Below are 17,640 nucleotides of genomic sequence, written 5' to 3' on the forward strand. Positions count from 1 at the left end.
GGACAGGCACTAAGGGTGTGGATAGAATGTAAGAAACGTATTTTATTTTGGAAGAATCAAACAAAAAATAGTCCTTCTTGCTTTGTTTCAGCTGGAAACGCATGGTCAGCCATCCTGTCTTGGGCAACATTGCTATGCAGGAAAGCGCACTCATGGAATTTTGAATACCTCCTGTAGGCCAAACCCAAGTGGTGTGGCCATCAACACTTGGCCGGCGTTTCGGGTGAGAGGTCCATTTCTGCCAGGAGAGCCTTAACCATGTGTCACACTCGTGAGCCACGTAGATGAAAGCCACTCTGTATGGCATTGCGTCTATGTAAATACGCCTAAGCACAGAGAAGAAACTTGACGCATAAGAATGGACTCGGCAAAGGCTGTACAACAAACAATGGCCCATGTAAAATTTTCATTAAAATATGCAAGGCATCAGGTCGGTAATATAATGAGTTCAAGAAAAGATTGAAATCAACAATTTAGAGCATCATAAAGCTAATTAATGAACGATGAGAGCTACGGCAAATAACATAATTGATTGATTTGATGTGATTTTCTTTATTTCCACAAACAAGGTTACACAAGGTTGTGAGGATAAATTGGAAAAAGCTTCTCAAGACAGCCTAACGAGCCCCAGCATCCATTGCAGTGGTTGTAGCAGGACAGAACACTTTAACACAAGAGTACGCTACCAGGAGGCAGCACCACGGCAAATAACTAATCACGTGTTTTACAATTCTAGCGCAATATGATGATCATGGCATTAGTTTTCTTTCATTTGATTATGCTGTTTGCTAATAGACTACCGAGGCATGAAAACATGGGAAACGAAGATTTTTAATGCACTTTTTACATGATCAGTGTGTTCGGTCCAATAAATGCCTGTAGTTTGAAACTTTTGACAGTCTCATTTTCAAACCAATACTGCAATGTAAGGCGGTTTTTCTTCCAAGATATTTGGACGAAAACTATTTTTTGGAAATTATTAGACATGCATCTGCCAGGCGTTACACTAGGCAGTGATTTTTTAGATAGTATCATTCAGAATTAACCGATCTGATGTATTTCTAATGTCTGGATAAAGGACACAATCAACCTACAGAAAGCTGTGTGATATGATATTAGCTGGCACTTACACAAATCAGTCAAAACAGTTCAATTCCTGGTAAATTATGTTTAGAACGGTTTCACTTGGGAGCATTTCTGTGTATATAGCCCAATTGCCGGTCTATCTGCCCTGCCCTCAGAAAATAAGTTTCTAAAGTTTCGTGGATACGTTGAGCATCACGGAAGGATCTGTTGGAACCCAGCTTTGTGGCCTCTGCAAAAACTGGCACATTGCTACCTTCGTTGAGTCATTTTTCTTCAACTGCGTTTCCGTTCAAAGTTTCCGCATCCACTAGAGTCGGTGGGCAGTAGTACTGCTGATCCTCATTTCGGCTGATTAGAAAATTGTGCAATGCAGTGCTCACAAGGACATATCCGTTCACATTTTCATCGCTAGCTTTAAACCTTCTTCGCAAGATGTGCCATCGGCTTGTAAGAATGCCAAAGGCATTTTAAATGAAGCGTCTTTCTCGCGAAAGCCGGTAGTTAAAAATTCTTTTTTCGTCGGTTTTCAAACACCGTTTTGCATAAGGCCGCATTAAATACGGCTTCAAAGGGAACGCCTCGTCTCCAAGAATAACGTATGGTGTAACACTACCCCCCGGAAGTGTGGCAGGCTCAGGAACACCCAGGAGCCCTGATTCAAGGGCTCAGGATAGCTGTGACCTTCAAAATACACCACCGTCGCTCTCTCCTCCACACTGGCTGACAAAAACATACCAAAATCTATATGCAGAATAGCATATTGCTAGAACAATCTTGCTGGAGGTCCCCTTGTAATTCAAGTTTTCTGACCCGGAATTACTAGGAGCCTCCACGATAATGTGCTTCCCGTTGATGCTATCTGTAAAGAATAATGGAGATTTATTATTCTTCGCCCATCGTATCTAAAAAGCAATATATAGCGTTTTCTTCTCGGATGCTTGAAAATGACTGTATAGCTGAGATCTCGTCACATTATATTTGTCATATCTTAATAGATGCACAAATGCTTACATGCATACCTCAACACCCACAAATTTCCCATGGCAATTTCCCATGGCACTGCAACATATATAATAGCAGAACTGCATTTCACAAACAGTTTTGAATCTCTAACTAGCAAGTTCTTAAGTTATGACAAGTGTGCACACTAACATATACTTCATGGATTGGAGCAGTTTGAAGTGAGCATGCACGATACAAAGATCAATATTTTAGAATATGACTTACTAATGCAGTTTGGAACGTCCCACCGCTGCAAGAACCCTCAAGCTACATCGAGCAATTCTTCAGGTGTTAAGGGACACCTGACATATTGGTGTTTCAGTGCATCCTAGATTGCTTGCGAGGTCTTTGATATTACGGCGCAAACGATGGACCTCCCCATCATGTATGCAAATGACAGGCTGCGCTGACTGTCGCCGCTGGCAAGAAATCTGCAAAAGAGACAAAATATGTAAACACAACACACTCGCGCTGTAGCCACAACAATGCAAACTGAAGAAAGTGTGACTACAAAGAAAGATAACTGTACCGAAGTGTGATTTCCAAGCGGGTCCTTGTGGATATTGCCTGCCTCCAGTTGGTGTCTTGTTGCTCGGTTAAGGGTCCAAGCAATGCCAAAATTCTCTCGAAAGTTTCCGGAAGCATCCTCATGTAACTGAGATACAGGTAAACATATATTACTTTAACTCGCTACAAACGCTGAAACTTCAGTTACTCGAAGAAGTATTGCGAGTCCGATTGCCGCAGCAACGGGATGAGCAGCCCGTAGTGGCTGAAGTTCCGATGCCTGCACATGCTGTGCATTCACACACTTCTCCGCCATCGAGTACTCCTTGCATTTTGTTGTCTGCGCTTCCGAAGGAGAAAAAACAGCAGAAGCCCACCCAGCAGCACAAATGGCGAACCCGCTATCTTGGTGGCTTGTCATTGTCACATGAAATGAAATAAGCACACCGCACGACTGTTTGGAGCTGGACTATCTGGTACAATATTGCAATTGGAGGACGGCGCGGAAAACGCAGAATGAATGGCACAACATGAGGGGTGGCTAAATACTGAGGTTTACTCCACGCACAGAGAAATACAGGAAAAGGGAAGCTGGGTCAACGCCCTCGTCCACATTTAGCCCAGAAGGAAAAGCCTGCTTGTTCACAAACAGCACTCCGCTTGCATACTACAAGAAGCTCGCAAGACTCAGACGCTCCAAACCAGGAACACCTGCTTGGGGAGTTGAAACAATGAACATGTGACTCAACAATTCAGAGAAGAGCAATAAAGTAGACAAAACCTTAAAAAGAAAAAAACACAGCCCGTGGGCTATGGCGAACAGAGGGAGTTTGGGACGGTAACGAAGTGGGGGACGGAAAGCCTGCTACCAGGTTTAAACCCAAGAGAAGGGGATGGCTGATGAAAAGAACAACTGTCCCGGTGAAGAAGAGAAAAAGGGGCGAGAGAGGTGATGGGGGAGATAAGATAAAGAGCAGAAAAACACTCAAATAAAAAAAGAAAACAAAGACAGAAAAGAGGAGCAAGAAAACATAACAGGGAAGAGGAGAAGACAACGAAATAATGAAAAAGCGTATTAAAGGAATAATATTGGAAGAAGGCCAACCCGCCGAGCTGACGACTTTTTGCCACTTCTTACGATGAAAGCTGCGATGGAACCTCGTTCACTTGTTGCTAGCTTTTGAGACCTCGTTTCAATTAGCCGATACTGGTAAAATATTCTCCAAACTGTTTTGCTAGTTTAATTCTCGAATGGTATTGTAAAGACCAATCTAGCAAGCCCTGGCAAACCATTCTTGTATTGATAATAGAGTTCATTACCCCCCTACATATGTTCGATTTCGTGCATATTGGCCAGAATAATGTGCCTGCACTGCGCACAGCGCTTTAATAGTAGCTTGATATATTCGTATAAATTTGTTTCGGTGCTGTACGCGTGGTGTTTCGCTGTAAAAACTGTGGCGTTGCGTAAAGTTATTAAACTAACTTCAAACTTTTGCCACTGCTTGCGAGATCGCATTGTTTTTTTCTGCGATAAGAGTCAAGCAAAGCAACGCGCAAGCAGACGACAGACGACTTTCACTGCTCCTTCGGCATGTCCTTTGGACTCCGCCGCCGCCGTTTTTGTTTTTCACGCGGGAGAAAAAAAAGCACTGACGTAGAGTCGCATGGGAGAAGCGAGCGCCCGCCCAAACTGGTTTGCCTGTGTCTGATGCCTCTTTCGATTCAAACACTGCGCCGCTCCGTTGCTGCCGTGGTTTTCACCTCCGTCGCCACCGCGCCGTAGAGGAGATCGGCTGTGAGAATGTTCTAACATTGACTTATGGAATGTGGCTTCTTTTTGATGGCTGGTGCCAGAAAGGGAATGCTTGTGTTAGCAGAGGTTTTATTACCATCAAATGACCCTACTTGTTCTTGGTGTCATTTTTAAAAAAATTCTTTGGCTTGAGGTTTGCAGATTGCCGGTTAGGGTGCTCATGTGAGTGCATGCAAAGGCTTTCACTATTTCTCAGTGCCGTCAGGACAGATGTCTCGGTGCCATCAGGACAAACCACACCTTTTGGTTGATTCGTTCAGGCACTTTTTGTTTGTGGCTGCAGTTTATATCATCACACAATACTACATATTTAGACGCCGCGGTGGCTGAGTGGTTATGGCGCTCGGCTGCTGGCCCGAAAGACGCGGGTGCGATCCCGGCTGCGGCGGTCGAATTTCGATGGCGAAATTCTAGAGGCCCGTGTGCTGTGCGATGTCACTGCACGTTAAAGAACCCCAGGCGGTCGAAATTTCCGGAGCCCTTCACTACGGCGTCTCTCATAGCCTGAGTCGCTTTGGGACGTTAAACCCCCATAAACCAAACCAGTACTACATATTTTCTTTATTTATTTACGCATGGTGCCTCCACAGGCGCTCACAGGGCAGGCAGTATTATTATTATTATTATTATTACTACCACTGTTCTCTTCTTTAGCAGCTACGTATAAATGAATGCTTTTGCAAATTTATATTTGTTCTTCTTAAGTGGCACTAAAGTATCTTATCTCCTTTCCTGTTTTGATTGAAACTAAACACTGCATATGTTTTGGGCTGTAGTTCATAGTAGCTAGTAATTTCCACAGAGAATCATTATTGAGCACGCCAGTATTTCAAATCGCTCAAGTGCCATGTCATATCCGTCGGCTGGCTGTCCCATTCCTTGCTTAAAGCTGTTTTTCTACAGCTGTTGAGGTCCTGAATAGCGGTGGTGATGCTGATAATGACACCGTTTACTAGCCTCCTTATTTACAAGACAGGCTCGCGGCCTCACCTGTACAAAGAAACGCTGGTAGCAATCCATATTAACACTGCTACACAGTTATAGCACTAATGCTAGTAGCTAGCCATTGGCAGCATTCTTTTGAAATTGTTTCCCTGCAGTCTGTGTTGTAGTAGACGTTGTTTGACTGGCTCTCCTTTCTTTCATTCCTTTTTCCATTTTCTTTTTCTTTTATCGATCTTCTTTTATCTTTTTCTTCTCTTCTTTTTTCTCTTTTTCACAGCCACAACCCATCCTTGCATCGGCTGATGTGGCAGTCAAGTGGCGACGCGCTTTTGCGCTGCCCGACTGCGGCAGCTTCCAGCTGTGCCGCTCTGCTGTTTGAAGGGTATGTTTGTGTGAGGGTGTTGAGCTGCCTGAGCATACAGCATGGGCTTATACTCATACTCTCTGCTTTCTGAACCGGCATCTTTCGGGACGTTGGCTTTCATTTATATTTCAGGACAAGTACAGATCAGTCTTATCCGCAGTGTGTTCGTAGTGTACAATGTGGTATCCGGGGCATGGTGTACCTTTCTGTATATCGCTACAGAGGCTGGCACACATAGAAGAATCAGATGTTTGGACTTTGGACTTCACATGTTACACTCGTGTATCACTGGAACATGGGGTCTTTGACTTGCTTGTGAATTCTGTGGCTTCGAGTGGACTTGGGGTAGGAGTCTCTTTTGGAGCTTCATTGCAACGGTGTCTGGATAGTAAGCCCAAGGTTATGGTTTGATTACTGGCTGTGATAGCTGCATTCTAATAGGTGCAGGCATTCTAATGCCTGTGCACTGAGGCGTTAGTGTACACTAAAGAATAGCGGTTGGTTGAAATCAATCTCGAGACCACCAAAGGGATGTCTAAAGCATGCAAAGTTTCTTTAAATTACTTGTTAACAGTTCACATGTGTCTTTAGTTTTAATTTTCACTGCCTTAGTGCTCAGTATAGTAGTGACGGCTGACTTAACTTGTTGCTTAAAGGCTGCCTGCTTGATGGCTATTATCCAAGAGCCCGTTTCTAGCACATACTTGAAGTATGCTCAATTTATGCCACATCACAGCTCTGGCCTGCCTTTGTCTGAGTTAGAATGTCAATATGTCAGATCCGAAGATATGATTCTGACTAGTTCTTAAAAGCAGTGGCTATAAATATCAGCACAGCTTGAATGAAATTGTTTACGACAGGAAAACAGCTGTTAGTCTTATACGTACTGGAAGATAATGGTGTTCCAATACATTCTTAAAAAAAAAATTAAGGGATACTAGAGCAGCAACAGTTATGTCTGAAGTTGCAAAAGCACTTATGAGCACGTGTGGAAATTGGCTTTATTTCCTCGCAACCGGGCACCAGTGGTCTGTAGAAATGCGAAGCCTATCATGCACGTGTTAGGCTTTGTTGCAGGTTCAGTCATCCAACGACTGATGGAAGCAGGCATCCGACGACTGATGGAAGCAGGCTTAGTTGTCTAGTGGTAAAGTGCTTTAGCAGTCGCTTTATTTATTTGCACATATTTGGCTTGCATGGTCCAGGTAGTTGCTGGTTGCTTTGTGCATGCTTGTGCATTCATCCGGCATTGGTCACCGGACGTAAACGAGCTCTCCTTACCATGACCCCCCTCTTGTAAACGAGGTGAGATAGCCGACCGTGCAGGTGGCGTAGAGAGACACTGGGTGTGTTGTAACATTTCTTATGCAAGGGGGCCATAGCTGGTCACTGTAGATCCCCCACCCCTAGTCCTCTGCAGCCTTGAGCCATCTACTGAATGAAGATTTTTTAATTGAATTTAATGGTCACCCTTTCTTAAATCAAGATTTATTCATTTCATTCACCCATACTGCGTGCAGCCTCTGTTGGTCCATGGGAGATTTATGGTTTGTGGGGGTTTAACGTCCCAAAGAGACTCAGTCTGTGAGAGACGCCGTAGTGAAGGGCTCCGGAAATTTCAACCAACTGGGGTTCTTTAACGTGCACTGACATAGCACAGATTGGAAGAGGGAGAGAAAGTGTGAAGAAGGAAAGGCGAAAGAATTAACCAGCTGAAAGTGCCTTTTTTCTGCCTTGTACTTGGGTGAACGGTTGGGTTGCAGATTTGAAGGGGCATGATAAAAAAAGAGCAGAGGTAAAAATTGAGAGAGCATATGGCATATGGCAGTCATTGCCAGCTGTAGAACAAGAAAGGCAATAGCCAATACAAAGTTAATAAATAAGAGGCTAAGGTGTGAAACAGGAAATGAAGGTACAGTGTAATAAAGGTAAACTCACACAGGGAGATGCTAGGATTATCTAGCACCAAATGTACTGCTAAAAACAGGCGTGAGGGTGGAAAATGGATGTCACCAGGCCTACTGTAATTATGAGGGCAACCGATTATAAAAAAAGGATGGCTAAGGCTGATCAGCTTGTTTCCAAAGCTGGGTAGACCATAGAAGGAGGTCATGAGACTTAACAATGAGTCTTGAGACTTAACAATGAGCATATCTTACTTATAGTGGCCCATGGAATGCTGCCCGATGGCATAAGAGGTTTGACTCCCTGTGGCTTCTGAGTTGGAGAGGTCGCTTGGGAGACTAGTCAAGGCCTGTCTAGCTCATTGTCCATGCTGCCACATGGATCTCTACTCCAGCATGCAGAAGCAGGATTCGTGCTGCATCCTACCAATACTTGCCTGTACCGATGTTTGCCAATGCTTACACCCACCACTGGTTGCCAAGGTGGCGGCATCCGGATAGCTTATTGGGCTCATATCCTCTGGCGCACGTGAAAAGATGAAGGAAAAAAATGGAGAACGGAAGGCCGCCCCCTTTTTCATGTGTCCACTCGTGTATGATGTCATATGCTTTCGGGGCATCCATAATGGGTGACCGTTTTGCTCTATGACTTTCCTTGCATATTGGGTGTTCAGGGCACCATCTAGTTGTTCATAAATTATAGCTAAGTGTAATAAGTTCTGCATTTGTCCCTAAAACTTATAATAAGGTACATACTTGCGCAAAGAAGACAGGACACAATGAAGAAGCACATACGACATGTACAGAGCGCACTTGTACATGGCACTCTGTACATGTCGTATGTGTTTTTTCATTGTGTCCTGCCTTTGTGCAAGTGTGTACAGTCTTTGTCAAAAATATACAGCCCAAGCGGTTTGCTTCCAAGCCGCGTAGCGGGGCTCTTAAGCACATTTCACAGTCCTAAGCTTGAGAGGGTTGAGGACTTAAGTTCCTCCCGCCTTCGTGAGATTAAGGTCCCTGAGTATGCTTGAGGAGCCACGCTGCAGGGTTAAGAAACAGACCCCTTGGTCTGTATACTTTTGACAAAGACTGTACCTTATTAGAAATGAACCAACACACCAAAAAAAAAAGTATTAATTCTATAAAATTTGTGTACACTCTAAACATATCATAAGTTTAATTTTTCCACAGATGAAATTGATCAGTATTTTGGTAAAAGCTTTGTTTTTGCCAATGCACATATGGTTTAGGTATTGCTGTGGAAGGTAATGATGTGCTCATTAACTCTTGTTTGATGATTAAGGGAGGCCTAAGATGTGGCATCTTTTTCTTTCAATGCAGCGGGCCACTGGCCATCCTCAAATTGCCACTTGGTTTGCTCACCAGGGGGCAGCTGGGGCCACTCGAGCTTGTGTCGCAATACCTGAAGCACTTTCAAGTTGACGAGGTGTGTTGTAGCTTCTCCTGGTGTGGTTGTTGTCTTGACAGACACCAACTGAATGGTGACCTTTCTTTAATGAAAGTCGCTGCTTGTGACATGTTTACATTAAGCATTAAAGCATACAGAGGAAAACGACTGTGCATGAAATGTTGAGGAAAACGAAACTATATTACAAAACTTTTCACCAGGTTGAAAAAGGAGACAGCTCTATGGCACACTCCCTCATGCATCGAAATTACCTGCATCCCAGCACGTGCCGCCAATATTCTGAGTGGAACACAGTGAATTCTTTCTATCTAGACTGCTAGGGATTCATTAGGCCGCATGGATTTCCTCTGATGTAGCGTGGGTGAATGGATGTGAGCTAAGTGATTGAGAAGTGTACCTCCTTTGATGATCTGTTTGCGCGATCTGCTGCTACACGGATGCACAGTCCACAAGCCAGCAGGTTATGAGACGCGGTCTTTTGCGACATGAACTATCGGGGACAAATGTCTCGAGGATGTTTGATCAGTGGTTCACGCATGCAGGTGCAACGTGTGCTAAAGGACGCCTCATTCAACTTGCGCACATCGGAGAATGCGACTTCACCAATCACCTTCACAAGTATGGCCTTGAGCCACCAGCAGATGACAAAGCTATGCATGCCCGTTATTGCGAATCCTGGAGACTTTTGTCCCTGATAGCATCTATGTCTCCTATCGTATCCTGGGAGCTTGTTTGGGCAGTCCCGGGCCTGGGGATGTAATGCTTAGCAATGATCCTTTTCCCTATTCATACTTATTATCTCTTACCAATGCTAATTGCATACTGTAGCGCCATAGCTGACAGCAGCGTCATTTGCTGGCTGTTATATTGAAGGCTGGGCTGGCCTGGCCAGTGGCAAGAAAGCGTTGGAAAGAATAACGAAAATTATTGTTACAAAATACGACCTACGGCCCCCAGTGTGTGCTTCCATTCACTCTGCTCACTCTGGCGTCGCAGGCCATCTGCCTCCTCCTCAGCCTGGACTGGGGTCGTGTGGCGGAGCAGACCTTCCTCTGTCTTGGAAAAATCGTTAACTACCTGCTTCGCCAGCCTCTGGACTCCAAGCGCGAAGGTCCGTGCGTTTTACTCAACTGTGGCTCAGCTTGCGTCATTTATTGGTTGATACGTGTTTCAAGCACGAAAGATGGGCTTAAGGAAAGAAACAAACAAACATCTGCCACAAGAACGACTGATTACTGTGAAGATGGAACTGGAAGAGAAGGAAAAAGAAATTAAGGAATGACATAACGTCAGTGATGGTTTGCTGCTGTGTGAAAAAGGTAGAAAATTTGTTTTGGCATCCAAATGTTGCCAGTGACGGACATCTTGCAAGGGTGAGAAAGTGTATTGTGAAAAATGACGATCGTGTTAATTCTGCCGACTTCACTTATTTATTATTGCAAGAGGATGTTCACTAATTTTTTAATAAATATGATGTTTACCTATGCACTGTAGTCTTTTTTTTATTGTTCTGTCCGTGTTCTGTTGCTACCGGTTTTTGTGTATGGAGGTGCATCCCTCTGCCAAGCCAGTCATAGGCTTTTTGGGTGCACCCCTAACATCCCTGATGTTGAAATAAAGGTATTTGTATTTGTAAATAATGGCAAGGAAAGAAAAAAAAATGAGAGAAAAGATTGTATACTGGTATCCATAAAAACTATGACGATGCTTAAGTTACCTCAAGAGTGGAATGCGATAGTCTCAGATCTCACATTTGTTGCATCCATGTGTGCTTGTGTCAGTTTCTTTACAATTTTAATACTGCTAGCTCCAGTAGCAGGTGTCCGGTATGGTGTGATGGTGCCGACATTTGCATATATTACATTTTTTGGATTTTTTATTTAATTTTTTTATACAGGTTGCTCGCAACCCAGTGGGCAGGTGGTGATGATTTCACAAGTTCACGTGACCTCTCTTGACCAATCGTTAAGTTAATTTAACAAGGTTAACAAAGTCACGGGACCTCTCTCAACCAGTCAGCGAAGTTCGTCTCGGACATGGCGGGGCGTTGGTGTGACGAAAACTTTAATGCTGTCGCATTAAATCTAAAAAAAAAACGGGCCAAGCAAAGCTATTATTGTCAATAATGCATTCTCTTTGCAAGTACGTTATTGAACGTGTGGCTAATCATGGAATATTATTTGCAGTAGTATATGAATCATGATTTTTAAATTGAGCAGCATGATGGCGATGACCAACAAAGAAGTACTTAAAACACATAGAGCACTGTGGATAGCAGAATGTCTTAACTAACTCTGGTTGCTGTCTTTTAACAATGGCATTTGATGTAGTTAGATACTAGATTATTTACTGATTTTTGGTGGTAACGTCTGGGAGTCTACACTCGGGTGAAATCCACCATGACACTGGTGCTTTTGCTTTGTTAAGCATACTTCAAAGGCATGTGCAGTTCCTCTAGAAGTGGGTCGCAGACACATCCTTTCTCAGCTTACATCCTTTCTCAGTCATCTTTAACAGAGCACTTTTTTTTTACTCTGTCTGTGCAATGCGCTTAAATTGGTCAACTGTCTTTTGTAGGCCAGCTGGAGAGCGCATTGGGGAGCTTCTACGGTCCTGCCCAGCCAATACCAGATTCTGTGGTGGCGGAATACGGGATACGCGTCAGCCATCTCGCTAGGCGCTTCTTTCATCATCTCCTGAGGTATGGTGCATGGCGTTATCCCTTTTTGGTTATTGTCTTTAAGCATCTGCATGCGTTTTTCTCTGCGTCAAGCACTGCCATGCCTCGCTTTGTGCGTGGTTGCGGTTTTGATGATCTGGGAAAGCACTTCAGCGAGAATTTCGGCACTAGGATGAAACGTGAACCAGGCTTAAAAATTCTGCTTCGCTGTGCAAAAGGAGTGCGGTGTGAAAAAAAAAAAATGAGCAGCGCCCGTCAATTCTTGTTTGCCTTTTTCATTTTTTTGGAAATATGGAAAGTGTTTGTCTAAGTGGCTCTTAGCATACAAATGGTGCACGTGTACGTGGGACAGCTTGCCATTGTCAGTGGATGTACAGCTGACCACAGAAAATAATGCAACATGAGCGTTGTGAAGAGCAGGAAATGGGTAATACAGCCTAGTATCGAGTGGTGGGGTCTGTGGTTACTAATTTTAGTGCTGTGAGTGCAACTCTCTTCAGGTTTCAAGCTGAAGTTTACCTGCCACAGTGGCCCAATATCTTTGGTGATTGGCCACTGAGCACTGGGTTACAGATTTGATACTGGCTGTGGCGACTGCATTTCGAGGGATACGGAATGGTAAAACACCCGCATGCTGAGAATTTGGTGCTCATTGCTCATTAAGAACCTCAGACTACTGAAATTTTCTCCATTACAATATGCCCTATCGCTCAGACAATTTAGTTTCTTCACAGCTCCCATGTTCTGTAAACATTTGTACCTAACTGCATGCTTGTAAATGTGGGTCCAGTACTGCAATCTCATTCGTATATAATTGGAATGGCACAAGTTTGGGGACCAAGATGCTGTTTACCTCAGTTTTTCTGCAGCCTGTGTGAGGAGTTTCGTAGGCAAGGATCAATGAATAGAGTGAAGTGTATTCAGTCGTATCGTTCTCTGTTTTGTATGTAAATACTTTTCTAGACTAGGTTATCCTCAGCTAGATTAATTAATCACTCGGAAGGTAACAGGAGGCAGCTTCTCAGTTTTGCACCTGGCAGAGCGGTTTCGAGGAGGCACGCTGTTCATGATGTGATCGCGCCTTTTCCGAGAGTTAAGATGGCATGTAATCTGTCGTGTCTGCTCAGGCATGCGGCACTAAGTTGCCTCTTCTTCTACTTTGACTCACAGTGATCCGCGTTGTGGTCTTTTGGGCTGGCGTCATTCTAACCTCTACTGGGTATGATTGCACGTCTTCTTCAGAAGCATGCCTCGTCTTCTTTCTCACTTGCATGACTTACTGTGTGTGCATTTCCAGACCAGCTGAATTCGGCATGACAGCGACCTGTCGGTCACTGGTTACTATATGCTCTGCCTTTCACTCTGTTCATTCAGCACTGTCGCTAAAAAGTATGACTGTGCTTGTGCAGCACTACAAATTTTTTCTGGATTAAGTGCTATTGATGCCTGCCTTACAGTGCTGGTAGAGAGTTGTAGCAGAAACTTTTTAGTTTCCTGTAGGCACATATTGCCACATATCAAGGAATTGCAAGGGCATAGTAGTAGCGGCGACATTAGAGCAGTTTGTTCGGTCAAAATACTAGTTCAGAACCATTATTTAATAATAATAATATTTCGTGGCTGATGTAACCTTTGCACTGGGGCGGTGGGAAAACCACAGCATTATGACAATGATAGTACAGTCGATTCTCATTGATCTGAACTTGAGCGGACCCAAAATCGTTTGAATTATGCTGATTCTTAATTAATGGGAACATTTTGAAATGCAGCTGATTTTGATGGAATCAGATCGTTAGCCCTAATGAATTGATTGTATGAATTAAGCAAGTTCGAATGTTTTTACCAAGCAAGAAGGTCCTTCGTTTCTCATGACAGTGTGATAGGATTCCAGTACGTTTCATGCAAAAGATCAACACCTGCGTGGAAATCACTATTCTACGTGTATTGCACTTGCATATGCTCTCAGCATGTGTCACCCATTAATACAGCATGGCATCCTAGAGGCTGAGCATGCTGAAAATTGTGTTTACTTTTACTTGTGTATGTCTTACTTCTTTGATGAGATCAGTATCGTTCACTTAATGGGTGAGCTGTGTCGCTGGCTGCATGAAAACTGTCGCTTCACATAGCAGAGCAGTCTGTTGTTTAAAGTGTTAATATGATGTTTTCATGCAATTCCTCGAGGAACAATATGTCTGCTATGGGGAATCCATTGCGACAGATTTTCTCCAGAGGGTAGTTGAATGGCTACACATAAAAGCTATTTGCTTTCAAGTAGCCAGGCTGCTAACTTTTTTTTTTTTCAAACTATGTTGGTCTCTTGTTAATGTCCCTGAGGGTAGTTTTGTCTGTTCTTTCTTTCCTTAAACGTTGTTCAGTCTGATTGTAGCCATCATTTATGGCCCAGATACATGTGACACCGTGATGGACTGCAGTCTTGAGTATACAACCCCCTGCCCTCTTCCTTGCTTAATGCTTTCTTACTATTAGTCCCACCAGCAATCTTATGCTGCCTAAGGTTTTGTCTTTCAAACTAAACCGTCTGTCACTGTGTCAGGTATGATCGTTTGGAAAAGGCCTTTCTCCTGGCTGTCGACTTAGGATACTGGGATCTCTTCATGGTAAGACATTTTGCCTACTGTTATGTGTTCTTTGTATATATCTGTGTGCATGATCTTCTATACAATGTGCCTAAAACGTCTGTTTTTATACACATTTCTGCTGGCACACAGGCAACTTGAATAGCAATGTCACTGCCAGTTGTCCCCGGTTGTCAGGTGTTGGTGTTGCCAAACTACTTTTCCTGTGTGGCTTCAATATCATAATATATTTTATACATGTGTTGGCAATTTTTACAGAATGATATACAGGAGAACTTGTGTAGATAACTAATGTGAACTCATATCCTAATTAGGAATGCTTAGATGCTTTCATATCTTAAGCAAATATGTAATGAAACTGAAGACACACTAATGAAGTTACAAAGCTATGGTGCTAAACAGGTGGCCTGTTAACTCTAAACTCAGATAGTTTGTAAGCCATAAAAGAATGCAGTTATGGGCATTCAAGTCAAAAGAGCAAAGACTGGGGCTAGGTGGTATTTCATATTAGAGCCAAAATACAGTAGAATCTCGAGGATACGACCACGGTTGATACGAATGAGCAAAATTCCCCGGCCAGAGTGCATTGTGTACGGTGTGTGGAATTTCGGATGTTCCGAACTCCCTTCCTCGCCTCTACGGATGATACGAATGTGCGAGCCGCGATCGCGCCCTCATGCACTAAGCGCAACCTGCGCATCACCAAAGTCGCGATCGCTAATCGCGTGTTATGCACCATGTGCACTGAGCTGCGGTGCCCGGCCCGCACATTGCCAAAGTCTCCCGATGTGCAGTTTGCATTCTAAATAGAAAGAAGTAAAAAAGGGAGTGTTAGAGGACTCGGGTTTTAATCCCATATAAGTCTATTCGTGTTTCGAGTCTAGTGCTAATCTGGCTCTAATACGGATGCTCCAGCAGGGGCAGACTGCAAACTAATGTTATCAGGAGGATGACAAGTGTTCTAATGCCATGTAGATGCTACATATGTTTATGATTAGTTTTTTTGTCCGATGCACCGGACCAGTATCAAAGTAGAGAATTCAGAGCAATAGAATCATGGCAGCATAATGCTATCCATCAGAGTCCTTATGAAGCAGCAAAAGCAAATACGAAAAATCAGAGGGGATTTTATGGTGTTTAATGGCAGGTTCGAGCATATGCTGCCTGTTGTGGAATGGCTCAATTAATTAAGAGACCCCAAGTGCGTGCAAAAGGTGAAGGCCTTGCACCAAACGCTAGAAGTTAAATGGTGCGCTTACCTAATGCAATAGGCATGTTTAATCATACATACAATTGTCACCAATTTTCTAGCCTTTGTTTTTTTCTTTGTACTGGTTTTTAAGCAGTTAGGTAAAGTACAGTAGAGCATCTTAATACGCTTCTTGTGGTGTGGCATAAAAAAATGTAAGAAGTGTAAAAAAAAGGTGAATCAGGAAACTTGTGCGGGCCAAACTTTGCACCAAGACTGCACACGTGCGACATGGCTGCTGGAAAAACGCTGTTTCCGGGAATGTATGTCAGCAAGCTGCTTCTGTAGAGTTCCCATGAAGCATGTATAGTACGTTTATTTCGCACTTGAAGGTGCCTCTGCATTGTTTTAACTCTCTCAGTGATATCTCTCAGGATCTGCACAACATTGCCAAGAAGAAAGGGGAAACAGGTCTTGTGGAAGTAGCCCTGCGACGAGCCAATGCCCTGAAACCAAACCGGGTGCTGTCAGATTGTGGTACGTGCTGTGAAATTGGTTTTCTTCTGTTTGTTAGTATTTTGTTGTTTAGGTATAGGATCTCTTTTGCTTCTCTATGTTGAGGTCAGCTTAGTAGTATGGATAGTTGAGCTAGTTGGTATTGTGTTTAGAAAAGCAGAACAGGCGGGCCACAAAGGAAGAAGCAGAAGCAGTCCGTTTCTTTCTTTGTCCTCCATCTATGTGGGCTGCATTTTTATAAGAATTCAGTTTAGGCCATGGTTTGAGTTTACTTGGGCTTGTGGCAACAAAAAGTGAGAGGTTAGTCAGTTGTTTTAATCTGGGGAGACAGAAACACTGAATGAAATAGTTACCAGTTTTAACTGCCTGTTAAGGGGATAGCTTATTTGGGTTTTTGGAAGCAGATATATCGTGGCAGAGTATTATTTTTGCCCATAAAGACTGAAAGTTTGAAACTGTGTGTAGTTTTACTGAGATTTTAGTGCTTTTACTTTGCTCCATAAAAGCATGCAACATTGTGACTGTTGGTGACATGCACATCACAAGAACTTGAGACCTTTTTCAATTTGGGTAATTGAGGCCTTATTTTATACTTTTTGTCTCAGCTTTTCATGTAATAGATCGTGCAATTGAAACATTATCTTTTAGCCTGAGCTGCATAGTTATTGTGGCCATTTGTGACATATTCTTGTCACTGAACAGCAGTAGGTGTATGAGCAGTTTTCCGTGAGGTTTGTAGTATGTCTCGCATGTGACTTGAGCAGTGTAAATGACTCTGTACCACCTGGGTATATAAATGCTGGGAGTTGTCATTGCCACTCGATAATGGTTGGTTAAGGCAGTGGAGCGACCTTTTCAGAGCAGCTGTTGATCACTTTTTGTCGCTTTTTGTAGATTCAAATGACTTCGATTCATCGAGTGAACTGACCGATGACTGTTGCTCGAGTGATGATGGAGCTCGATGTCACCTGGCAGCCTCGGCTACATCTGCAAAGCCCACTTCAGGCGCAGCTGGCAGTTCTGAACCAGGCTGCTTCAGATTGGTATGTGCACATGCAGGCATGGGGTTATTTGATGGGAGAACTTTTTTTTTGTTTCGACAACACCCACTCTGATAGCACAGTGGTGTTGGGTGCGATCATGCATTTAATTCCAGCTGCGGCTGCTGCATTTTGATGGAGCGTGCATGCACTGAAGTACTGAAATTTTGCTACATGTTTAAGGCACTGGAGGCAACTCCGTCAATCTGTGGTCTTTACAAAATTCATCTTTTTCACTTTTTATGGCTTTGATGAAATTCTTTTGGCGAGAAATTTTCTGCTGAATGTACAATATTGTTCCTCTCCACTCACTTCTAACTCATGATGATGGCGGTGATGCAGGAGTATTCGGGACTCTGTGATCCTCGGCTTGAATTGAATGGCAGCATGGTCTAGCCTCGGAGGTCCATGTACGGAAAAAGTTCCTGATGATGGCAGTTTATCTGTGAAAACAGCCTGTGGCAGTGGTAACTGTATTTTAACGTTTGACCGTTTGTACCTTATAGAAAGAGCTCTGTGAAAGAAGCTTCCTAACTATTAAATGCAATAGCAGTTATCAATC

The 17,640-nt window shown here is 43.4% G+C and overlaps 1 protein-coding gene and 1 pseudogene across 2 annotated transcripts in view; one reads left to right on the forward strand and one right to left on the reverse strand.

Annotated features, from left to right (window-relative positions):
* The window catches only part of frtz (WD repeat-containing and planar cell polarity effector protein fritz), a 43,971-nt gene that overhangs the window by 15,996 nt on the left and 10,335 nt on the right, over positions 1–17,640 (forward strand). For both annotated transcript variants that reach the window (XM_077636903.1, XM_077636904.1), the window contains exons 17-23: positions 5,634–5,738; positions 8,966–9,071; positions 10,050–10,164; positions 11,631–11,754; positions 14,291–14,354; positions 15,957–16,059; positions 16,933–17,081. In XM_077636903.1, the coding sequence (XP_077493029.1) occupies positions 5,634–5,738; positions 8,966–9,071; positions 10,050–10,164; positions 11,631–11,754; positions 14,291–14,354; positions 15,957–16,059; positions 16,933–17,081 (766 nt within the window). The remainder of the gene's footprint in view (positions 1–5,633; positions 5,739–8,965; positions 9,072–10,049; positions 10,165–11,630; positions 11,755–14,290; positions 14,355–15,956; positions 16,060–16,932; positions 17,082–17,640) is intronic.
* LOC144105117 (uncharacterized) lies at positions 201–5,431 on the reverse strand (annotated as a pseudogene).

Source organism: Amblyomma americanum, chromosome 9 (assembly GCF_052857255.1).
Source record: "Amblyomma americanum isolate KBUSLIRL-KWMA chromosome 9, ASM5285725v1, whole genome shotgun sequence".
In the NCBI taxonomy this organism is placed as follows: Eukaryota; Metazoa; Arthropoda; class Arachnida; order Ixodida; family Ixodidae; genus Amblyomma; species Amblyomma americanum.